This window comes from Xenopus laevis, chromosome 6S (genome assembly GCF_017654675.1).
Source record: "Xenopus laevis strain J_2021 chromosome 6S, Xenopus_laevis_v10.1, whole genome shotgun sequence".
NCBI lineage: Eukaryota > Metazoa > Chordata > Amphibia > Anura > Pipidae > Xenopus > Xenopus laevis.
This window is the reverse complement of record NC_054382.1, coordinates 28,901,086-28,927,265: the sequence shown is the minus strand read 5'-3', so window position 1 is coordinate 28,927,265 and position 26,180 is coordinate 28,901,086. Positions and strand designations below refer to the sequence as shown.

The following is a 26,180-nucleotide window of genomic DNA, read 5'->3' as shown; positions in this document are numbered from 1 at the left end:
CCAAATTGCAGAAAGATCTGTTATCCAGAAAACCCCAGGTACCAAGCATTCTGGATAACAGGTTTCATACCTGTATCATAAATCAAAGCATATACAATGGTCCTAATAAGTGTGTTGAACCCATCTTCTCCAAGGTACATATTCTTACTAGAATGGACTAATCCGAAAACAGACCGAGATGGTTTCATAGTTGTCTGTAGCCATTTTTTTTTATTCTCCTGAATATTCATTTGCCTACTGTGAAGTCCCCCTTTTATGTGTGTATGCGTATTTTAGTTGTTCTGTTATCTAGGTATTACATATATTTTAATTTACAAGTAGTTTCAGTAGACTTTACACTGGCCAATTACATTCTTTGTGGAAAATGTGGTTTACTTTCATTCATAATAAAACAAAGTAATGCTCTTTGAGGGAGACAGTCTGTTCAAAATCTTTTGCTGGGTGACTGAACAACCTTTTTATTTAAATGATTTAGTATTTGGCCTTTGTGGATGTCTGTAGATAATATCTCGGGGAGCTGCCATACTGCTTTATGTATAGTAAATACTAAATATAAATATGTTATACAGACCAACCAATAAGTCTTACTAAACATTTAGAGAGACCAAGTTAACATAATCCTGGGATATATTTAATTACAATAAATTAGCAAAATAAGATAAAAAGCAACCAACTTTTGACCGGATTTATAAAATTGTATGATACATTAAACATTGTAAACTTTGCTATGAAACAAATTATCCATTTGTAAATCTGTGGTAATCTGTGTAAATCCATTGGTAATGACCATCATTCTCTTTGGTGATAATGGCAATGTAAAAGGATGTGGGTATTCTATTTAGCGCACACTGCCGGAGTAGAAACTGGCGCAGTGAATCAGAGTTAATAATTGTGTAATAAAATATCTGAATTTACTAATCTGATTTCTACACAAGTTTTAGAGTTTCTGCAATTTAAGTGCACTTTTTTTTTTTTTATTGGTGTTGCTGCTTTGTCTCCGTGTTAAAATTGTCTGTTTTACATGGCAGTGTGCTATGAAAATGCTGTGCAGAACCTTACATATCTGCACCACTTCTTTTTTTTTTTTTTTTTTTTTTTTACACTATTCGATAAATAGAGCCCTGTGTACTTTCTCACTCAAGGTGCTTGGCAGAATGAAGAACGCCTTTTTCTTTCTTCATGTTTCATGAATAATGAGTGCTTTCCTTCGACAGAAAACTTAACTTGGCTGTTTGCTTTATGATGACAATATGCCATACCTTTCTTAGCTACTTATTCTCTCCAATTCATGCGTAAGGAGCAACACATCAGTTGGTTTTGTGTCAGACACCGGTGACTGTTCTTTACTCTGCAGACAGCTAATATTTGTTGAGACAGTTATCGTTTGTGTTCATTTGTGTAAAGTCAGAGTGCAACTTGCATGATTACTACTGACATTTATTGTATACGGAGATAAATATGCAGCACTTTCATAGAGCGATATAGGCCAATACTTCATTTTAAATTTTTTTTACAAGTTACCACAGTTGCTGTTTTTAGTCTTTACAATACAAGTTTAGGAGTTCCCTGGAAACTTGTTATTCAGAAAGCTCTCAATGATAACTAAGCTGGCATAAATCAATACTTATGCAAAAACCTCCTTATTATAATTGTTTTTGTAGTAGCTCTAAGGCGCGGTGCTGTAAAATTACAGGAAAAAAATCTTGAAAATCACAGGTTTCAAAAACTTAAGGGCAGATTTATCAAGGGTCGAATTTCGAAGTGGAAAATACTTCGAAATTCGACCATCGAATTGAATACTACGAAATTAGAAATGGAATTCGTAGGATTTTTTGCATTGTACGATCGTATTCCGATCGTACTTCGAAACGTACGATTTGAACGATTTTATCGTACGATTTTCCTTCGCAAAAAACTTAGAAATCTGCTCTGGAAGGTCCCCATAGGCTAACATAGCACTTCCGCAGGTTTAAGTTGGCGAAGTATTGAAGTCAAAGTTTTTTTTAAAGAGAATGGTCAAATAGTCGAACGATTTTACTTCGAATCGAAGGTCGAAGTCGTAGTAGCCTATTCGATGGTCGAAGTATCGAAAAATTACTTCGAATTTTTTAACTTAGAAAATTCCCTCGATTTCACTTTGACCCTTGCTAAATATGCCCCTTAAAGACTACAAATGATTTACCCACAAAATGTTTCACTTCTTAATGTATACATTAAAAAGTGTCATAACTGCACGCACAATGTTCAAATACATGTACATGTGCTATGGTTCAGTTCCATCCCTATGGCCTGCTAAAGTCTGTATTCCTGCTTAAACTTGTTACTTGTTCATAATATTTATTTAGAGCAACCTAGCAATAGCATTGCTGAGATAGCTTCCTGTTCTGCAGAACAGGAAAGAGAATCCTAAGAAAACGTATGCTGTGAATGATGCAATATACTTGCATACTGTATTTTCAGTTCTTATTTCTTGTATTAACAATGGTTATTCCTGAAGTGCATTTTACTTCAGATTAGTTCAGTTTAACTTTGATTTCCAGGCATGTGGGTTCATTGCATAGGCTCATTTCATGTTGTGTTTTTTTTTTTTTTTTTTTTTTTTTTTAAACATTCCCAAAAATATTGCCTGTGTGTGTGTGTTCCATGTGTCTTGATTATTGTGAATGAATCTGTTCATACAATTGGTAGAAAAATTCTAAAAATTAACTCTTTAGTCACGTGGGAAGATGTCCCTGCGTTGATTAATTGCAGAAGCAAGCCAACCAAATCTTGGCCACTAGTTCTCATTTGGATGTGTCTTGTTATGAGCCACATATATGTGAATCTTCTGAAGTTATTGCTATAAGAATTTTAAATATAGAGAAATGGCAGGATGAACTGCAGCTTATATATAAAAGCCTCTTTGTCTGGCACAGTCAGAAACTGCTTGTAAAGCTGCAAACGGCTTATTTAATGAAGTTAACCAGGGTCTTGTCTGCTGGCCATCTTTTTTCTTTTTGTAGTTGGGGAGGGACAAGGTGCTCCAGAATAAATTGTAAATGACTCGTGAGTAGTAAAAGTGGTCCGGGTGCTCCAGCCCCAGACCCCTAGCTTTAGGGTGCGGTTCAGAAGAGAAGAAAATAGGGCCAACCGGCACTCAACGGATCCACAGGACCAGAGGAATTAAATTAAAAGAATATTTTATTTATACAAAGTTAAAAGTATATGTAAATCTGCATCTCCATCCACCCTACGCATTTGCGCCCATTCAGGGCGCTTAGTCATGGGCTCATCTTTTTTTTTTTTTTTTTTTTACCTTCTGACACTTTATTTTGCTTCTCACCATTAATCGTTAATATATTCATATTATCTTAGCTGTTTTGACCACAAGGGTGTATCCAGTTGAGCAAGCATTCGCTGAAACTATTCCTGGGGAGTTCTGCAGGCTACATTCACCTATCCGTATTGCAGACCACAGTAACCATACCAGCAGTAATTTTTGCACCTCAACATAACGTGCCATACTAGGGGACAACTATCTTCATATACTCCTCAAGCTATTTAGCCATTGTAGATACAGATTTCCTTGTGCTTTATTAGAGTGAGTTACTTTAGTTACAGTCCTGCCAGGCAACTTGAGGCCCAGCCATAGATTTAGACTTCTGTCCTTGTCAAGAAGCTATTATAAACTCATCTTGATAAATGTTTATGGCATTGCCCAACTACTGTCTGAAAGACCCATCTTTGGTGCTCACATGTTGCTAAGTCACATGTAACACTATCTGTTTATGAAGCAGCCGATTGCTGTGAAACTGTCAAGATCTAGTGACATCCATGTGACTGTCCCCGCTTACCGTCAACTGTCCTCTTTAAGCCAGGATAAGATTTGATGGGGGTAGTCAAACTCTGGATTGAATAATCTCACGAAAATGATCTATTGAATAATTATTCTTAAATTATAATATTTGAAGCTGCTAAGGAGACAGTGTCTTTTATTGCTGTATAATCCCATTCCTATTTAAAAAAACAAAAAATGGAGTAAATGTCATGAAGCCAGACTGAAATGATGAGATCTGATTGATGACAGAGAGTGATGGGAGGCCATTGCATTTTCTGGATAGCTATAAACATTTTATCTTTAGAGATCTAACATTTGGTTCAAGGCCCCCCCCCCCTTATCTAATGGCAAGGTAGATAGCTATAGATATATGAAAGCTTGCTTTATAACTTTTGTAAGCCATTCGCTTACGCGTACCATGAATATGTAGAACAGCAAATCACTGTTCACCCCCAGGTTTTACCTTTTCTAACCTTTAAAGTGGGCTTTTATAAATCATCTAGAACAAGCAGGAATGTCTTCAACATGCCCATTGTCTAAAACAAAGTTTTGAGGCTCACACAAAAAGAAATGAACTAAAAACTGGTACTGCTATTAAAGTTTAGGGTTTCCGACAACTCCAAATTCAGTATGCAGATAGCATAGCCCGAAATTGCATTTTCCAAATGATAGAAAACGTCTGTTGCAGAGACAGAAATCTCAAAGTTAAGCAAATTCTGCAGGATTTAGCATGCTGTGAGAAAGTGTGTTACATCACTTGCCCCCAATAAGCCATTCAGTCCAATGGTATGTGGCTTTCCCCTGTTAAACAATATGTACCATGGCTTTGATTAATACATTTCTCCTACTTCTCCATTTTCTTAAGTAATCTTTAAAATGACCAATGTACCACATAACTCCCAACATTTTGGAAATAAAATAGGGACCAAAAAAAGTTGCCGCACGTAGCGAATTTTTGGGACCAAGCCCATTTTTTTGTGGCCGCACCCCATAATTACCATGTTTATGGTGGCTCAAGGGAAAATATGTAAAAGGGCAATATTTACTTAAATATGTGTGCCCGTTTGGTAAGATTCTTTAATATGTCAATTAATATTGTTGCTTAAAGTGGACCTGTCACCCAGACATAAAAAAAGTCCTTTTCAAATTAAACATGAAACCCAAATTCTTCTTTTAATTAAAGCATTCATAGCTGTTGCAAACTCGTTTAAAAATCTCAGCTGTCAATCAAATATTGCCTGCCCCTACTCTATGCTTTGGGCATAGAGGTGGGGCAAGTGATTACTTTCACTTTCCATTCAGCAATTACTAGATGTCACTGCTCCCCTCACATCCCCCCCAGTTCTCTTAACCATTTAATTGTGTAGCCAGTGTATGGGGATGGGATATTGGGTCCCCCATTCTGGTGCACAAACAAGACTATGAGATGATGGAAGGCTTGTCTTAATAACAGTGTCCACAAAATGGCTCCTGCCTGCTTGCTATTATTATGAGTTCCCAGACTAATGGAAACAAGATTCAAATAATGTATACAATGTAATTAAAGTTCATTTTGCTTGACTTTAATGATAGAATAGAATTTTTTTGGGTGATTGATCCCCCTTTAAATATTCATTTTGGGGGTTGTCCCATCAGAATCACCACTTATTCCTTTCATTTCCCTGTGCAAAGTTCTCCAGCCATTTCAGCAGAAGTCAAATATCATTTACCCTATTGAGCAATTGCATGTCTCTAGTCTTACCTACCCTATTTGTTCCGCTTGCAAATTTCCATGCAATCAACTGTTCAGCTCCAAAATGCTTTATCTATCATTGATGGGACTTTCTACATAAAACCTATGCAACTAAAGAAAAATTAGATTGCAATTTTTGTTTTGGTAAAACCCACACAATCCAGTTTTTACCAGATTTTCCCACTTCATAAGCAACTTCCTTGTACCATAGCAGTGTTCTCCCTGGGCCCTTTTTGTCGGGCGCATTGCCCAACACTTTTCCCCCCACTGCCCAGTTTCCCTATGTCCCAGATGCACCGCACTTGTATACTTATTCATGCTGAAGCTGGTAGGACTGCGCGCTTAATTTGTTGACGTGCACAGTCTTATTGGCAGCCCTTGAAAATGGATCTAATAAAGCAGGAGCTTTGGGGAGATGTAAGTAATAGTTTTTTTTTGTTTGTTTTCTGGGGGAGAACACTGCATAGGGTAGCTGGCATCATTGCATTTAGTGGTTTCAGGGGCACTAATTAATATATGTAAGGAAAAATAACTTAAAGGAGAACTAAACCCTTGCCTCCTCCACCCCTCCACTAGCTCCCTCCACAAAGCAAGTATTCTTTCCAGAAATTCCCCTGTTTGCTGACCTGCTATAAATCTGCATAGTTGCACAGCGGAGTTCAACGGTACCTTCTTCTAACCCTCTTCTGTCCTTGTCAATACGGATCTTGCGGGAGCATGCGCAGTAAAAGCTGATTCAGGACATACATTGAACTGCGTATGCTTCTCCAAGATCCGTGTCACCGCTCGATAGAAGAGAATCAGAAGCAGAAAGATGGCACATTTGAACTGCACAACTGCAGATTTATAGTGGGTCACCAGACGGGGATTTCTAAAAAGAATACCTTCTGCGAAGAGGGAGCTTGAGTGGGGTGTAGCAGGGGTTTCGTTTTCCTGTTACCAAAGGGGATTTTCACGCCAAAGTTATCCACTTCAATTGGGTCATAACCTACACATTTCCCTCTAGTGACCTAATGCCCTTGTGTTGATTATAATCCTATGCATTACATTAACATGATCCCTAAGCAGCTCTATAATGGCTTCCATCGAACATATTTCCTGTACAGATCACTGATGCTCATTTCTTTGCCTTTAATTTAATGCCTGCAGCCTTGGCATGTGCAATTTATCTATGTATAACTGTCCTCCAGAATTAACAGAAGAAGAGAACAATTGTTTTCCTAGTGATTTTCAAGAAATATTTTACACCTTTTTTTTTTTCTGAATGTAAACTGATGATTAAGCAAATCAAGTCTCCGAATGTAATCATCTTTTTACAGCTTTCTTTTTTACAGCTTTCGGTTGCAGAGCCCAACATAGCATTCAAGATAATAAAATAATATCCAGATATAACATCTGCCTATCTGGCTGAATGTTGATTATTTCGTTGTTTTCACACCTTTAGTTACAGAGTATGGATAGTGCCAGTTCTTTATAGTTTATTTATGTGGGTCCTGCTCATGTTTAGTCCTTGTTTTTTCACAGATCATGAATGGAAGGATAAACTGCTCACTTTGCTTTTCCAGAAAATGTGTTGCATTATTAATGGTAAACTGTAATACAATACAGCTTCTATCTAATGCTTGGCATATTAAGCAAACTGATATTAGATGATTGCAAAATTCTTTAGTAAAGTATTATCCCAAGCATGAAACATCAATTAAAATACAAATTTGATTTGCTTCTGTAAATGGACCCCAGCAAGTATACATTGGTTAAGAATTGCTTTACATTTTGTATAGATTTTAATTTAAATGAAATGAAAAAGAAAAAAAATAGTTTTTTCTGTGTATGTTTACCTCCCTGGACTGTTCCATGTCCCTTACCCATCTTTCAAGCCATTCCTGCTCTTGCCAGATACAGCTCCCTGACTTTCATCCAATCCACCCATTTCTACCCCCATGACCTGCCCCCTCTCCACTTGCTGGTAACTCTACCCTGAAAAGTTGGCAGCCATATTTCTGATCTGCCTTAACATTTAACTAGTCTACCGTATTACAGTATGTTCTTTTATTAAGTAATGGCGTTGCGTTGCAGTTGTTTTGAGTGAGTGCTATGAGTGCAACTTTTTACATGCAGTTTCTATTTTTTTTCTCATAAACTAGATACTCTGCTGGCAACATTAAAAAAGGACCATGAATGATAATGTAAAAAAAAGCCATTTTGATAAAGGATGTTTGAGCCTGTGTTTGTGCAAAGTGCCATAAAGCAAAACTTTGAGTGTTCTAGAAATAGTTGCAGGATACACAAGCCTGTCGAAGCAAAAAAACCTTTTCAAAAGTTTACAAAAATGTACTACTTAAAAGGGCAAAATGCCTACTTTTTAACATTAGTGTAATACAAATGACTGGTGCTAAACATGCTTTTAGTGTTAATCACAAAAATCTGCAGTTTCTGTTATTTTGTGATCTAAACAGGGCAAAAGGGAGAATGAGGATACTCGATGGAATTTTATGGTAATCTTCTTCTCTTGCTCACATTCCCCAAACAGCTTCCGGTTCCCTGGTTTGCTCAAGAATTAACAAAAAACATTGATAATTTTGTAATTCAAGCTGGCCATAGACTCAAAGATCCGATCATACAAATCCTCAATACGTATGATTTTCAGACCGTGTGTAGAGAGTCCGGACATTTTTCGTCCCATGGAGTTCGGCCGTACATAACTTTTGTACGATTGCTGTAGGGGGCAGAACATTGGCAGATCTGTTCTTTTTCTACTTTATTTGATCTGAAAGGTTAGTGGCAGGTCTGGAGATGGGGAAGTCCAATCGTTCAAGGATTCAAATGATCAGATCTTTGCGTCTATGGCCAGCTTGAAACAATCGGCAAACATTATTAGCCTGTCCATCGAACTCATGCTAAAAAGGCTATATATTGCCTCCCTTGTCTGGAGAGTGAATGCTCAAACATTGAGTAGGCCATAGAAGATAACTATTAAGAGAGTAGAAGAAACCTTAGAACTGTAAACCATTGCTGAAATGATCAGTGCTAACATGGTGTGGTTATACAAAGTTGGGAACTATAATGATCATGCAAATGTGTGTTTTTGTGCATTCTAAACAAAATAACAATAGGCCAACTGTTTATTTTGGCTTTTTTTTGAAATCACAAGATTTCAGTCTTAGCACAAAAAGCTTTCTTAAAGACCAAGATAGAGAAAATAAGGTCAATCATGTTTCTTTATTTTTTCAGTTTGCATTTTAATAGCAGTTTAGAAATGTTATTGCTAGATTTGTCATAGACATAATTCACATCTTTCTTCGGGCACAGTAAACAAGAGAAATTGTTTAATGGCTCCATAAAAGGCACTCTATGCTGATCGCTGAGATTAGGCCTTTCAGTAATGGATTTTGGTGTGGGGGAGGGGATATGGCTTGGCAGAGGTAAATGTACTAGAAGAGAATCTTTGAGAGGCTCTGATATATGTCAATTGCTTTCATCTTTGTTGTGAGACTGCCATCTTTCTAGACAAACCTCCTTTGCCGCTGGAATTTAACCAGGTGCTAATTGGGGTTAGTTAAATCAGCAGCTTTCAGTGGGTTTATCACTTTCAAGTACAGTGACACAAAGCTGTAGTGTCAAATACACTCATAAACCATAACACTCTTTTTCATTCCATAACGACGATTGTTTATGTAAGGGCCATTTATGAATGTAATTTTTTTTAAAAGTGAAGGTAATATACATGTATATCAATACAGATGCCACTGTCTTAATTGATGCATTTTGCACAAACTTCATGATGTGACATTTATGTGTGTTGTGTATGTTTGCATGTATGTTCATTAAATTATCTCGTCATATACAAAAAAAACAAAAAAAAAAACAGAACAGACTGCAATTAAATGTCTCGGGGTAAATTTTCATCCCTGAGAAACTTACCACATTTTTTAGGCACTTTCTAATGCTCTGATATCAATTTGACTTCTCTGTGAATAAGCTATGAGGCATCTGTTATATGTCACAACTTTGATTCTTTGTCCTATACATGTCCATATGAACTTGGCCAGAGCTGGTAGGCCCTTTCCCGATGCTGTTAGGTTTCTAAAGAATTATCTCACTTAACCACGAATGGCAGGACACTTTAAGAATATTTCATAAGTGTTCCATGTTATAAAAAACAATATTTGCTTACTTGTATTTAACAGTGTTTTAGAGATTCAGAAAACAAAATGACTATACATTTTGTCTAACTGGCTGTAGTAGACCGAGAGAGAAAGAGACATGGCCACGAGAACTAAGTTGTTTTTTTTAAGATACTGGACTTGACCAGAGATTTATACAATGCTGATCACTAAGGGGCCGATTCACTAACTTCGAGTGAAGGATTCAAAGTTAAAAAACTTTGTATTTCGAAGTTTTTTTTGGGCTACTTCGACCATCGAATGGGCTACTTCGACCTTCGACTACGTGTTCGAATCGAAGGATTCGAACTAAAAATCGTTCGACCATTCGATAGGCGAAGTACTGTCTCTTTAAAAAAAACTTCGACCCCCTAGTTCGCCATCTAAAAGCTACCGAAGTCAATGTTATTTTTTTGATCGAAAAAATAACATTGATCGAAGGATATTCCTTCGATCGTTGGATTTAAATCCTTCGAATCGTTCCATCCGAAGGATTTAATCGTTCGATCGAAGGAATTATCCTTCGATCGAACTATCTGCGCTAAATCCTTCGATTGTTGGGTTGTCAAGTGACTACATACATATATGGGTCTTACCAGCATCCCGTTTGGAATGACCAGATGTCTTAAAGGAAAACTAACCCCTAAAAATGAATATGGCTAAAAATGTCATACTTTATATATTGAACTTATTGCACCAGCCTAAAGGTTAATTACTAATCAGCCTTATATTCTGACATTTCTATTCTATGTGTACTGTATATTGTGAATGGGTCCCTAAGCTCAGTAAGTGACAGCAGCACAGAGCATGTGCAGTGAAACCGCAGAAAAAAAAGATGGGGAGCTACTGGGGCATCTTTGGAGACACTGATCTTTACTGCTAAAGGACTGTGGTTGCCTTGGGCTGGTACAGTAACACAAAACAATGTACAACATTTCTAGCTACTTCTTTAGTTAAGCTTTAGTTCTCGTTTAACGCAGCATAATGATCGTAATGAAACTGACTTTTTTTGTGCACACTTTTTTCGGAGACTGCAATTCACACATGACCATTGCTTGCAGAAACCATTCCAGACCAAAATTACCCATAAATGGTGGAAAAAAATCTAAATTTAAAAAGATTAACTTGCTAAAAAGAAATGTTTTCTGTCAGGGATGAAGTGGAGAGAATAAATTCTACCATCACTTATTAAGCCATATCTTTAGATATTTCCACATTCTCAGCATGCTTGGAGAAGTCTGTCCAAACAGCAGCAAAAGACCCAGCTAAAGCTGCACAAATCCTAGGAACCTTGTCTCCAGAACTATAATGGCTAAATTCACCATGCTATGCAATTCCTTTAGTTAAGCTTCCCTACTTCATTCAAAATTCCACCCGCCTGGCCTGTCGTTGTCCCTCATTTTGATGAGAAAGGTCAGGTGTCAGTATATTGCATATTCTAGTGAACAAACTTTTTCACTGACCGAAGAGACTCATAAACTCATGTGCTTGGTAGTAATTGACCTCTATGCTAAAGGGCATATTATGACTTGGCCAGCAACTTGACCTGGTTATCAGAGCTAACATATATACAAAGGAAACCATTTTGTTCTCATGGTTTGGATAATTTAGCGTGGAAAAAAAAAAATTGGGGTTTTGTGCTGTCTATTTAAATCTGAGCAGTAGATAATGTTTGGAAAGTGCTCGTCTTTCATTTTTTTATGCCTCTCTTTCTATTCTCTGTCTCTTTCACTTTTTTGTCCTCTGCCTTTTTAGTCATTGACCATTGCATCTCCAGTATTTTATCCCTCTCTACACCCTTGCATATTTTGTTTACTCTTTTTATAAATAAATGATTACCTATTATTATGGAATAGAAGGCAATTCAACATTGTGTCACTAAATGGAACTGTACTTTACACTTAAGATGATGCAGCAGAGTTCACATTAAAGATCTTTTTTTTTTTTTTTTTTTACAATATGCACGCAAAAAATATATGCAGCAGGCTGGAGCCATGTTCGGTGAATTTAATTTAATTAGCGTTGATCATGACTCCAGATGATGGTGATTTGATAAGGAATAATTTAGTACTTAACAGGCTTTTACACGCACCAACTCCATGTGGTAAGGTAAAGCAAATTGCAGAAATTAAATGTGCTGCCTTTTCTTGTGCATGTACCAGTGAGTGCCTTTTAGTAGATGCATAAGTGCCGGGCAGGAAGATTAACTGTCATTTTAAGCCGTGTGCATGCGTGATCCTCGGGTTAAAAAAAAATATATATATTTAATGAGTTGGGGCTTATTCATCTTGGAAGATGAAAAAAAAAAAAGAGTAAAACATTACAGTGATTTTACGAAAAGTATGTCTTAATAGAATACCCATGTTTATATACATTATATAAGTATGTATTTGTTCACCCCCCCCCTTTAGCAAATAGCTTCAAACACAGTTATACAGTGTTTTGTTCTACTACGTATGATGCACATGGGAGTGCTGACCACAGAAAAATAAATTATCTAATAGTTTTCTTGCTGTCCACTGGCCAGTCAAAATTGAATAAATGCGTAGGAATGATTTATAATCGTAATTGCTATTGAATAGTTTGCATGCTTAAAGAACTTTGTCACGAGACTTCCTTTGGCATGTACTGGCCAGACATTGAGGCTTTTAGTAAATCGGTTGTTGCTTTGCAACATTTTTGGGTGTGCAGGCATGTGTGTGTGGAATGAGCAATCACTACCCAGACACTCATAAGTCACATGGCTGACCTGCCCCCCCCCCCTTCACCCCCAATGCCTAGTATATTTTTCTGCCACCTGGATCTAGGCATTTACCCCAGCATATGCTTCTTTATGCTGCAGCAGATGTCTCCGTAATCGAAGGGAATCCGAGCAGGAAATGAACCATGACATCAGCCTTCTTTGTAGCCTTTTAACGGTTACATGATGATTGCTGGTGTTTTTACATTGAAACTTGGGCACTGGGCAGACAGAAAAAAATTAATTATGTAGCCCATTTTATCAAGTTCCCATGCGTGAGTGTCTATTTCCTAAACTATTTTAAGTTTACCGACAAGAGGCAACGCAAACACATGCCCTCCCAGCTAACTAGCAGAAGAATGCTTGGTATTCTAGTTTTGCCTCTGAATTGGACAAAGCCGGGAACTATAATTGAGTGCCATTCCTAAAATACGTTATGTGCTATATAAATAAAAAATATTAACCTGAAGAACAGGATTGCTCGACTGCCTTGTGGCATCCACTGGTGTGGCCAGATTACATGTGATTTTAGCCATTCAAACACACAGATTAAGGAACCTGAATATCTAAATGCCAGCCCATGTCCATAAAATTTAATGAAATGGTGGCCTCCAGTAGGTCTGAGTCAAATGGTTACTTGTTTAGAATGAACTGCTTGACTATCTGGCAAGTTAGAAAAATCCCATCTGGTTGATACCACACGGTGCCATTTTTGTGGTCCTCTATGAATGGATGTGCATATAGGCAAAATATTTATTGTTTTAACCTATGTTTGGTCAGTGTAATATATTTTATAAGATTGTTCTCCCAGTTATTTAGCATGTATGATTTATGTAAGCTGTAAAGTATTGCTGCAATCTAAATGTTAATATTTTTTTTTTTTAGTGGCTTTTCATTGTGTCCCATTAAAAATCAAGAAAGAACCACACAGCCCCAGCTCTCAACTCAACACTGCTTGCAGTCAAGAACAGCCATTCAAGTTCAGCTATGGGGAAAAGTGCCTGTACAATGCCAGGTAATAAAACCTAGTATAACATTGCCCTAGAATGAAATATGGGAAACTTGTAAGCAGGCTTTGATTAAACATAAATTCGGATTTAAAATCAAATTGTTCGATTAATCCTTGTGGTATTGTAAATATGTTTTACATTTTGTTTACAGTTTATCTAAATTGTGGCTCTCAGCTGTTTTGGCTGACAAAGGCTTATGGAAGCCACAGCATTGTTGCAAACACCACTGTCACCATGTTTGAGAAGAAGAGTCATTTAGAGCTCACCAAGGATACCAGATATGAAAGAGATCCTTGCTCTTCTACAAGTTAGACTGGTCTTAATCTGATTGCACAGGGAGGGCTTTTTGTAATCAAATGGCCCATTTATCAAAGGTCGAATTTCGAATTCATGTGAATTTTTTTTTTTTTTAACTTGAATATAGTCAAAATTCAACTAGGAGGTTATTTAAGAAAAAATTCTAATATTAGATTGAATAGTTCTGACCTGAAAATTCTAAATCGTAATTTGAATTGTATTTGAATCATATGAATCGAGTTTCTTAGAAAAAAAAAAAAATGCCTTCCTGACATTCAAGTTAACATCTCCAAATGGCTCATTGACTTGTATTTCTCCTCTGCCATTGACTTGTACATGAACTTGGCAGGTTTAAGGTGGCGAATATTCGAATTAGGACTGTTTCCATGGCAGAGGTGTGATACATCTCACATTCTAATGTACATTTGAATAGGGGGATTACAATTTGAATGTGGGAATTTTGACAATAGCAAATTTGAATTCCATTTTACGATTTGACCCTTGATAAATCTGCCCCCAAGTGTATAAACTCCTTATCATGCTTTCTGTCCCCTATTGATTTTCGGGAGGGGACCATAGTGCTGCTGGCTCTCTATCCCAAAATACACCATGTTTTCATGCAATCAGGTTGCTCCCATTGAAGCAGGCATCTGATTGGGTGCTTCTGTGACAGCTGAAATACGCTGGTAGAGAAAATGCCCCATGTGCCATAGCCCATACAATAGTAGAAACACTGCCCATTCGCTGTTAGGATATTTTTTTATAGTCGATCTATTGAGTCGGCATTATTTTCCTTAACTAGCCATGCATCCTAACTGTAATTCTAACTTTACAGTTAAAGAACTATTTTCTGTAAACAGCCTGCAAAGTAACTTCTCAGATTTACTGATTAGAAGTATTTGTAGTCGGTCCTTTTGAATGCAATGCAATTTTTATTTTAGTGATGCTTTAAGTGCTTAGTTTTTGGCTCCATTATTGCTACTTTGAATTTTTAATACAGAGAATTCAGAAATAAAGAGCACGTACGGTAAGTGGCTATACAAAGCCATAGATACAGTGAAGAACATGCTAGCATACAGCTGAAATAAATGGAATTTTGGTAAGCAAAAGTTTAGGGCTGGACACTTTAGCAAATGATTGAATAACAAGCAGGGTAGAAGGGGCTGGGACAAAACAGGCTTTCTAAGCCCTGAATAATTATTTAAAGCAGTACTGTTCATTGTATTGCTCTTCAAGAACATATCTACTATGCCACATTATTTTCCCAAAGGGTATTGGCCCCACTGCTGCCATAGCAGTGGCTCTACTATACCTGCTATCCCACAACCAGAGGCTATTAGTCTCATACTCTCAGGTGACGTATGAGCTTTAATATATTTAATGCATGCTTTATATAACTTACCTTTACTCTATGGGTTCTTGGGCAGTTTGCACAGTACGGCCCCCTCCCTTCAAGGTATCTTTGATAATCAGGAACAATATAGCAGTTTAAGAATATTAATCCAATGGACCCATCTGTGCCAACTCAGCAGATGGATTCCCAATCACCATCTAAAGAGATTAAGACACCTTTCTAATTTACTCATCTTGTAGTTGCCAGTTTTATAATTTATGAAGCTCTTTTGGGGCCCTTGGCTTTTCGTTCCTATAGATGAAAAATAATGCTTTTCAGCTGAGTGTATTGAAAAAGCTTTTTAACCTTTGCTTTCTCTACTGTAATGCATTTTTGTTTAGCATAGCTGAGACAGGCTGTTAAAGTGATTTACTATATGCTGTTCATCGAGCAAAAGAATGCATTGCGACTTGTAGGTGTACTTAATACAAGGAGCAGGTAACATTTCTATTGCATAGTTTTGCTATATAAATATGTTTATTATGATGTATGAACTTGTTGGGTTTACTGGGTTTACTTTTGTCCTGTTAATAAGGTTTGCTCTTTTGTGTTCTTCTAGTGCCTATGATCAGAAACCACAAGTTGGAATGAGGCCCTCAAACCCACCGACACCTTCAAGTACTCCTGTGTCCCCACTACATCATGCATCACCCAACCCTGCACAGACTCCAAAACCAGACCGGATTTACCCAGCACATATTCCTCCATCCCAACCCATCTCAGATAACAGCTATTCCATGGACCATAGGTTTGTGTATATATGTATATACCATCTCAATACACTTATGTTGTGTCATATTGTATTACACAGGCAGCTTACTTCTCTTCCACACCCCAATAAAATTTCACGGGTGGAGAACAACAGATGTATGATTGCTTACAAGTAGTTAAAGGGATACTGTCAGTATATTTAATATTAGAGTTTCAGCTTATATACTTTTATTTAGTTTTGTGCACTGGTTACTTTGTATTAGCAAAGCTTCCTTATCTCTTTCACGTTCCTTGTGAAGACATACCAAGTAGCAAGGTAGTAATTATTAATGAATCTTTCAGATAAAGGCTAATTGATCTGATCTTGTCCTATGGGATGCTGGCTCTGATATTGAGAGCATATCTAGAATCCCTACCATAAATCAAGACCTGGCTAAAAAAAGTAAACCAAGGAAATAAAAAGTCACATGAGCACAATGCAAACATAATTGTCAAGCAGTAAAGTAAAACAATTATTTTTCCATAACTGCTCACATCTCTATCATATTTAATATTCATTGAAAGAGGTTTTTTTCCAGTTTTAAGGCAGGGCTTGTTGTCCTCTGAACATTCCTCTTTGGTCGATTTCTGATCATGTATTTAGGAGCTGCCAAAAGGTTTGCTTCTATGCTAATAAGATGTTCTGTTGACGACCTGTTGCCTTTAATTATTGAAATTTAATATAACATGTATCATTTAAAAAAAATATAGTTTAAAATCTAGTAGAAGGTTTGTGCCAAATGCAATATGGTTCTCTAGCCTAGCTAGGGGAATGTAAGAATAAAGCAACTCAATAGAAATATCAAGCTGAATTTGCATGTTTAGAAGGCAGAGCATTGTAAAGTCAAACAAGTCTGTCTGGAGAGGGTCAGATATTTTCTTGTGTTTTTATCCTTTGATTCTTGCAGAATTATGAAGTACTACTTTTCTTTCGCTTTTTGCACTGCCAATATGTTGTAGTGTAGCTTAAATTTAACTACTCTGGTATATTGGTTATAAATCAATACTGGTATGCCAGTAGATAAAATGTCATTTGTAGCAGATGTGCTTAAGGATACATATGATTAAAAAAGTTTTTCAGGTTTTTGCTTTGTTCTACACAGTCTACTCGTCCTTCTTTCAATGTTTTACCAAGTCACATATAAGTACCACAGCATTTCTGTACTGGATACAGACGTTTTACATTGTATTTGGTTTTTGGTCTTAAGTCAACTTGTGGTATTTTTTTTTTCTCAACAAAATGGTTGCCTTTTCTCACAAAAACTTTTTGTGCTCATTTAAAGCACCTCTTTTTGTTAGTTCCTTGTAACATATAGGATACAATAACCCTGGCATTATAAAAAGCCTATTCATCCCAAGTATTCCAGGTGTCAGAAGCTTATGGCAATGTCCTACATTACAATTATGGAAACTTTGGTACCAACAATTTGTAGTAGATCTGGGACGGTGCCCTCTATTTCCAAAAGGCCATCACCTGATAAGCGTTTTCACTTGATTGCCATAGCAGGCTATGTGGGACAGTTGTTTAAAATCCCTCGTATAAATCCCTTAAATAAATATCCCATAAGATATCTTATTGGAATATTCTTTTTTTAACTTTCCTTGCCATTATTCTAGATATACCCATAGTAGGTGCACTACCAATTTAAAGCCCTTACATGGAATGGGGGACAAGAACATTGATGTGAAGGAATTGTATATTGCAATCTATATATAATATTTTACAGTGACCGCAGTGGTGCATACGTGCAACATCTACCTGCACTGTTCTCATCTATAGGAACAGTGTGTTTACATATCGTTTTCTGTGACTGCAAGGAGAAAGGAAACATGCTGTGACTTGAAAAGCGATCCAACTTAAGTCTCTGCAATGAAAGATTATTTTAATATGGATTCCTTGCATATAAACAGTTTGCTCAGCATCGTAAGCAGTTTTGTTTTTAGTATTTCTTGCTTTTTTTGTAGCTCGTGGCACATGTGGTATATTCTAGTGATGTGCGGATCGGCTTCCACCCACCACCCGCGCCCACCCGAGCATGACTTCCAGTTTCCTTTTATAGACCTGCTCCGCCGATGACATTACAAAAGGGGCGGGGCGAGCAGGCGCACGTCTATAAAAGTTCGACCCGGAAAGGGGGTTTCAAGGTCGGCCCGAACCCGCGGTTATCGGCCCGGCCCGTACATCACTAGATTTTCAGCTGGCACTAGAGATGAACGACCTGTCTTTTTATGGAAACCCCTGATGGGCAGTTTCTATCAAATGAGATGGTCAACTGCTTCTCAACAGCACATAAAATGCCAAGTGTGCCATGAGCCTTAGAGGCACTTTTTTTAATTGTTCCTATTGGGGATTGTAGACTGTTGGCATCTTGAGCATCACCTAATGGAAAAAAAACACTGGAATTTTAGAAGTGTTGTTTACATGTAATAAAAGAGTTAATTTTAGTTCTCTGTTAATATTTATTAAAACCAATTTGCTAAATGGTAGACTAAAAGTTTCATTTTAAGGTAAACTAAACGACCCATTAACGAATTAAATGGAATCTAAAGCATCCATTTTGCCCAATAGATTTCGCCGACAGCTCTCTGAACCGTGCAATTCTTTTCCACCACTGCCTGCAATGCCAAGGGACGGGCGCCCCATGTATCAGCGGCAGATGTCTGAGCCAAGCATTCAGTTTCCTCCACAAGGATTTAAACAGGAGTACCATGACCCCGTTTATGAACACAACAATATAGTCGGAAATGCACCCAGTCAAGCCTACCCTCAACCACTTATGATAAAGCAGGAACCTAGAGATTTTGCTTATGACTCAGGTAATTATTCTTATATCTTTCTTCATATAGATTCATTGTGAAATGAGTAGGGCTATTGTTTACCTCAGGGTGCATTACATTATATGTTTCACTGCCCCTTTGGAAAGCCTACTATGTCAATATATGTGTTTATCCAAGTCCATCAGCCACATAATGTAATGTATTTGCTTGAACCAAAAAAACTATACACTATTGTTTTACCTTAAGGCTGAGGTTCTAAGTTCATAGTATGTAGTGGAACTGAATTGTTCTTTCAGTAATGATATCTTTTCTGTGGAATCAGGCATTTAAAAATACGTTATGGGTAATTTATATTGAAATCTATCCAGCTGTCCCCTCTACTGTATAAACACTTTTTTTACTCAGTAGAAATTAGTGCAAATGTGTGTGTACTACATATGCAATTGTGCTCTCACAGCTTTTATAAGAACATTGGATTGCCTATTTTTTGAGATATTTGGTTAAAAATATTACTCTTAGACTAATGAACTTGAAATTACCAAGCTTAGATCCCTATAATAAACAATGTGCTAATATTAATATTGTCAATGAATGTAAATCGCTAGAAGAATTGGTTATGCTTGTTTATTTCGGATGTTGTGCAATTCATAAGATTAAGGGAAAAAAGTTTGCTTGCAGTAAATAATGAATCTGTTTAATTTCATTATCAATCTTCAAACCGAAATTCATGCAAGTTTAATGTGTGGGCATGGGAGAGTGTATTTTTCTTGGCCACAACATCTCCATTTAAAAGAATGCAGTCATGCATCCCAAAAAAACTCTTGTCAACAACTGTGGTTTGTGAGGGTTCTATTTTCTATTTGTTTGCCGTCAGTCCTTCAGAACAATTTATTACAATTAACCCAGAGTAGGTAATGCTGTGTTCATTCATCATAAACCATTCGCAAAGCCTCCATGTGGGTGTAATGAAGGGATCTTGCAAGGGGTGTGTGTGTTTACATTGTTTAGCTAGCCATGCCTTCCGGGTAAATGCCGAAGCAGATAAATAATTGCATTGAATGCATAGGTGTGTATGCTTAATAATTATAAATATATATATATATATATATATATATATATATATATATATATATATATATATATATATATATATATATATATATATATATATAGGTTTTTTTTTATATATATTATAACATTCATAAACCTCATCCCTATTGACCGTTACAGTAAGTGCAATTGTCTAGTTATTTGATTTGAGAATTGGGAGCACAGTCTGGATTTACTCCTTATGCATTAACAAAGGTCAGATGAACACAAGATACATTTTAAATGTGTAATGGATGTCTGAAGACTGCCTTAAACCAATCATGTAAGCCTTGCTTGTGACTGATTGCTCCCCGGGGGCTGGCTCATGTAAGCTTTCCTTTTACATGAATGGAATCCGTATAACTGGAAGTTTCATTCATAAAACTAAGGGAAAGGGAAAAAAACTGAGCAGTTCAATATTAGAGAGCTGGAAGGTTTAGAGTTCCATCAGCTGCTCTGCATGCCAGATAACTCGGAGCAGTGATTAATGCACTTCAGCTGTGCCAATACTTTATACGACTCCGTTTTATAGCCTCAGTGTGTTCCTAATGTATAGTGAATGAGAAGGCTTCGTTCTGAACTGGAAGATAAACAGGAACTGGTTGGTCTGAATTCCATTCAAATGTCATTGTGTTCACAATCTGTTTGAACAGCTTTCAGACTGGAAAGGGTTTGCTGGTGGAGCACATTTTTAAAGGGAAATAATCACAAAGGAAATTTGGCCAGTAGACATGCTTTGGAATACACTGAATATTTCAGGGAAAGTGAAAAACTTTTCTGATGTCTTGGGCCATTTGTAGCATGTGTGAAATCTGCTTGTTCATGTCAACTTCCACTTTCTAAAAAAAAAATTCTTAAAATTTACTTTTAACGTGTGCAGTACAGAACTAGAACCGAGCCACATGAAACACCAATGGATTTTAAATCTTGCTCAGATAATGAGTTTAGTCATTTCACCTGGAACAGAAAGATGCAGCTGTTATGGGTATTGCCCAGTACAGATGCCCATGGGTGCACATATCCATAGCCTCAAACCATGTACAGAAAACTAGAACTGGAAGCCTCTTCCCTGTGAATGGGATTGAAAAGATGGAAAGCAGTAACTATTAAGGGCTGATAAACTGTCTAGGCACATAAGAGTGACCACCACTAGATAGATCTTCATTATGACAATTGTAGGGTACCTAAAAGAACTAACAAGTACAATATGTGTTGCCAAGTATGGAATCTCAGTTTCTCACTCCACATCTCAGATCTAGTAATAACTTCATAGGTGATCATCTTCAGGCCGCCAACACACTTATGCTGCTTTTTCAAGCATGACTTATGGTCCGGTAGGAGTGAGAAAGTGCTGTAGTCCCATCAGGTCACTCTAGCATTACTTTGTTTCTCTGTGATTATATTCCGTTTTCTCATTCAAGCCTTGAAAATTCATTGTTAACTATCTTAACTAACTGCACAAACTAGCAATATTTTTGGTAACTGCCTACTGACACGCTGATCTATCCACCATGTTTTGGTGTGATATTCTTGGGAAATGGGGCCAATCAGACGACAGTGGTACAGGAAAATTCTAGTGTGAATCTGTGCATAGCCAGAACAGCAGTAAATGTGTTAAATGAAGCTCAACCACAGGAAGGTAACCTGCTATTTTCTTGCTGACAAAGAAAGGCAAGTTCCCTCTGGGAATTTTTACCTACACTTTTGATTTTTACAAATCAATCAGGTTTTTTTTTCACAACAAGGAAGTAAGAGGTGCAGCAAAAGCTAGATGCCTGGTACTGATGGTTCAAAAGGCTCAAGGCAAAGTCTTTCATGCCCTCCTATAGTGGTGTTTAAGAATCAAAAAACCAGAAGATAGACATGGTCTAGTAATTAAGATGCATGGCCTAACCATTGACCCCATGATTAGACAAAGGGGTTGCAAATTGAAGTATACAGGCATAGGTGCAGGGTGAGATGACATGTTCAGTGTTTGTGAGGAACAGGAGTTACCCCAACTGTGCATTTAATATAAAAGATGATTCTACCTATAGTATGTATAGATTGGAGGAAAGGAGAGAGGTGAGATGATCCATTCTATCTTGGGGACAACCAAAGGAAGTCATTTAACAACCATTGGTAAATGCCAGAAGAGGTAGGAGCAAATATAGTTGGGAAATTTAGGAGGGACCGTAACAATTTTTTTCCTGAGCATGTGGGAATGTCATTAATGGTCATGTTTCAGATAGGAAATGGAAAGACCAGATGGTTCCATAAGCTCATATTTGCCGTCCTAGCCGATGTTTCTATGTAAGCTTTATTTTACAGCAGAGTAAGGTGCAAGTTCCCAATGACGTTACTCTGGTGCCAGTTTATTTTTGCAATTCGGCATCTTTATAAACTCCAAGGTATGTCAGGTTGAATATGAATAAATCCACATGGGACCTATTGTCTCTTTAATTTTAAAGGCGAAACAAATTCCTTATTTAAAAATCCCCTACCCCACATAGACCCCCCAGCCTAGCTGCTACTCCGGATAAATGCCCGTAACTTTTTACTTACCCCTCATTGCAGATTCAGGGACCGGAGTTCATGGCAGCCATCTTCCGGGTCTTCGTGTCTTCTTTCGGCGCAAACCAGGAAATTGCTCCAACTGCGCATGCGCAACTCCGCCGGTCTCATTCTCAGATTACCGAAGACCCGGAAGATGGCTGCCGTGAACTCCGATCCCTGAATCTGCACTGAGGTTTATGTAAAAAGTTAGGGGGATTTGCCCGGGGTAGCAGCTAGGCTGGGGGGGGGGGGTAGGGGGTCTGTGGGGTGGGGGGGGTAGGGTTTTTTTTAATAAGGGATTTTTCTCCTTTAATGCCTCCTGTTTTCACATCTAAACATAATACACAGAGCAGCATAGGATATAGTATGCACAAATCACACTGTATTCTTTTGCTAGTAGAAGTGGACATGCCATTTTTTCCATAGATAACATTTAATATCACTTATTATTTGGAAGTTCTGTGGAACTATGCCTACACAATTTAATGTTTGAGGATATAAAGGGAACCTTCTTCATATATAAATCATTTACTTGCAGGATCTCCTGTGACACTTCTTCATACTACTTCCCAATTCAGAAGGAAACCTTCTTTGATACACTATAAATAATTTCAGAATTACCTATCAACAACCCCCTCCATCCATTTATTAATTATCGACTAAACTAAAGTACATTGGAGTACAAATAGATTCAAGGGATATGTCCAAATCTGTGCACATACAGTGTATTTAACCATATAGCAGAGGAGCTGTTGAATAAGTGGCTAGTGATGAAGGCAATTCACTGCAATTCATATTATATCAGATATGAAAGTGGAATAAAGATACTGTCTTGAAATTGCATTTACTTTGCTTTAGTCATGTCTTAATCATAAGGGGAGATACAATTAGCCTGCAATGTCTGCTAATTGTTTGCTTTGAAGTAATCCTGTTTAACCAGCACAAATAGTTCTGTGTTTTGCATCAACATTTAGTACAGTTTGAAACTGTAAATGCTAAATTTCATTGATGTGACTTGTTATTAGATAAGGTAGAAATGGAAGCAGCAGGCAATTTAATTAACTGCAATTTTTCTGGGCAAGTCATTACTTTGATGAACTTCAGAGCAATGTTTATGGCTCCTAATTAACCATGTTAGTCATTTGATTGAATAATCACTTTGGAAATGTTTCTGCAATTTGATTAGGGCCTGACCCAATCTGATAGCCATAAATTAACGGGTAAGATCTTTTGAGGGACGCAGGGTAATTTACTTGAATCTTCCATGCAGTGTCTTCAGAGATCCAAAAATTGCTATTATACACTTTTTTTTTTTAATTCGGCATCAATATTTTTTTTTAGTCCCCCTCCCCCCATCCAATAAAATATGATCTACTGTTGCCTTCATTTGGTCTATTTAGAAAATAATACAAATCTTAAAGCAACATTCATGATTGTAAGGAAATGTTTAATGCTTAAAATGCAATTAATTATGATTAAGGTTGACTGGATGGTTTTTTTTGGTATGGCTGCTTCGCTGTAGTACTTCATTTCAACTGCTAGTAAGTCTGGCAAAAATCTAATGAACAGTATTTTAATCCTACCAGAAAAGAATGCATTCCAGAAGATATGCACAAATGGGGGAACATGTTTGCTTTAAAGAAAAAAAAAAGCAAGAGGGTAAAAATGAAGTGCTATTTAAAGTAAAGTGTGTGTTAAAAGAGTTGACCTTTAGCAAGGTTGATTATGCTGAAAGTTTGAGTTCAAGTGACTGTTGGATAAAATCAATGTTCTTCATATCCTCATTTCATTCTGCAGTGCCATGTGCGTTTCTCTGAAAATGCCAACAATGTGTTGACAGGTTCCCTTTTGCTGCAAGTTATGTCCCTTTCTGTTAGTCTTCTGTCCGCAGCCTGTCTCATTGATGACCTGCACACTTTCACTCCCAGGCACTCCTCTTGATTAGCATTGTCCTCTTTTTCTTCTTCAGAAGTGCCTAGCTGCCATTCCATTTATATGAGGCAAGAAGCTTTCCTGACTCACCCCAATGGCACAGAAGGTATTTATAAGCAGCATCACTGTTCTTTTTATTTTTCCCTCTTTCCTTTATTTTGTTATTATGGTTGGCCTTTATTCATAATTTTTCTTTGAATTATAGATTCGTCTCCTAAATATATATCATTTTGCTGTGATTACAGGTTGCATGTATGAAAAGGGGCCTCGACAATTCTTCGATGACACTTGTGTTGTCCCCGAGAAATTTGAAGGTATATTTTAATTATTTGTATTCATTTGTGGTTATTCCATTAAGAACCATCATGTCTTCTCCTATTTAGTAAACAGAAATTTGTAGGTACATGATTAATATCTAGAAACTAGATGTATCTGAAGACCTTCTCCCATACAGTCCATTTTTATCAAATTATATTTTCTTTCATTTCTTTTTTCTCTCTTATAATATGATACTACCTTGTACTTGATCCTAACTAACCTGCATGAACCCATATTGGTGGCAAAACAATCCTATTGGGATTTATTTCAAGTCTAAACATAGAAGTTGTTTCGTGAACAAAATTACCTCCAGGACCCAAGCATTCTGGATAACAGATCCCCTCTCTGTATAAGGAAAAGATTGGTTTTGCAAGCTTACACTTTATTTTACAGACTAATTTTAGTTTAGAAAGCAGAATTTCTGACTCCATTTGCATGCATGTCATCCATTGAGATGAGAAAGATGAACTAGTTTGTGATTCCTTAGCTGTTGGGTATCTAAGATCCCATTGGTTTGTTTGTTTTTTTTTCTATATTGTTGCATAAGCAAAATCACTCACCCTTAAGTTGAATAGATAATCTGTTTTCTGGGTAGGGATCATTTTGGCATCTTGATTTTCCTTCCTAAGGCAAGGGCACAGACTGCACTGCACATTGACTGGTTTACAAAGCCTTTATTATGCTCCAATGGAATATATTTTTAGACTGATTATGTACCAAGTATGTACCAAGTACATATTAGTGAAAATAAACTCACTTTATATCAACCCAATGAACAAACTGTTCTTATAAGAAAAAAAGACGAGTTTAAATGTGTAGTTGTTTCTTTATTGTTGGTTGTTGCAGTGTTAATTAAGCCTTCTGAAAACAGAAGGTATTTACTTGCCTCGTGCCATATACATTGCACTGACTTAATACCAATAATGAAAGATTAACGCTCACATAAGGCATTTGGGGGTGGAGACATGCAAATCAAGCCTTTATGTCCCTTTGGCCAACTATGCATCCAGAACTGCTGGTTTATAGCACAGATACAGCCTAATGGTTCAGAGCCATGTATCCAAACTTGCAGACAGTCTGTTTCGATCTTGTTAGTTCTCCTCCGTGCGAAAAATTGGAACATGGCTTCTGAGTGGGTAGGACTTGTGGAGTAGCAAAGTAGAGAACCGAACCTGGTTAGGGTGAGATGGGCTTAAATGAGCCAATAAGCTCTTCCCGTACAAGACATGCAGTGTAAGGCCTTCTGAAAACAATGTATTTACTTGCCTCGTGCCATATACATAGCACTGCCTAAATAGCAAAAATGAGAGTATAACTATAAAACAAAGGCTCTGTAAATTCTGGTAGGTCTGTCATGGCACAATGAATTGCCTGGTCTATTCTATTGCAGCGTTATGGGAAAAGAGACAATTGAGTGAAGGTGGTACTGCAACTATAAATCAAACTTGTATAGTATATTTAATTTAGCATCACCATAAGAGGTGAAAGCACAATGTGTCCTACGAAAAGGAAGACTGAAGAAAGGTGACCAGATACCAGAGCTGAAATCTACTAAAGACTCGTCAGCGTCTGCATGACAGGCTTTTTAAGTCATCATATGACTGATGGATCGGGTCAGCGAGGGTG

The 26,180-nt window shown here is 37.2% G+C and overlaps 1 protein-coding gene across 6 annotated transcripts in view; it reads left to right on the top strand.

Moving 5' to 3' along the window:
- The window catches only part of etv1.S (ETS variant transcription factor 1 S homeolog), a 57,223-nt gene that overhangs the window by 24,088 nt on the left and 6,955 nt on the right, over window positions 1-26,180 (top strand). For all 6 annotated transcript variants that reach the window (XM_018269204.2, XM_018269206.1, XM_018269207.2 and 3 more), the window contains 5 exons: window positions 13,338-13,467; window positions 15,712-15,900; window positions 18,472-18,719; window positions 24,274-24,342; window positions 24,482-24,550. In XM_018269204.2, the coding sequence (XP_018124693.1) occupies window positions 13,338-13,467; window positions 15,712-15,900; window positions 18,472-18,719; window positions 24,274-24,342; window positions 24,482-24,550 (705 nt within the window). The remainder of the gene's footprint in view (window positions 1-13,337; window positions 13,468-15,711; window positions 15,901-18,471; window positions 18,720-24,273; window positions 24,343-24,481; window positions 24,551-26,180) is intronic.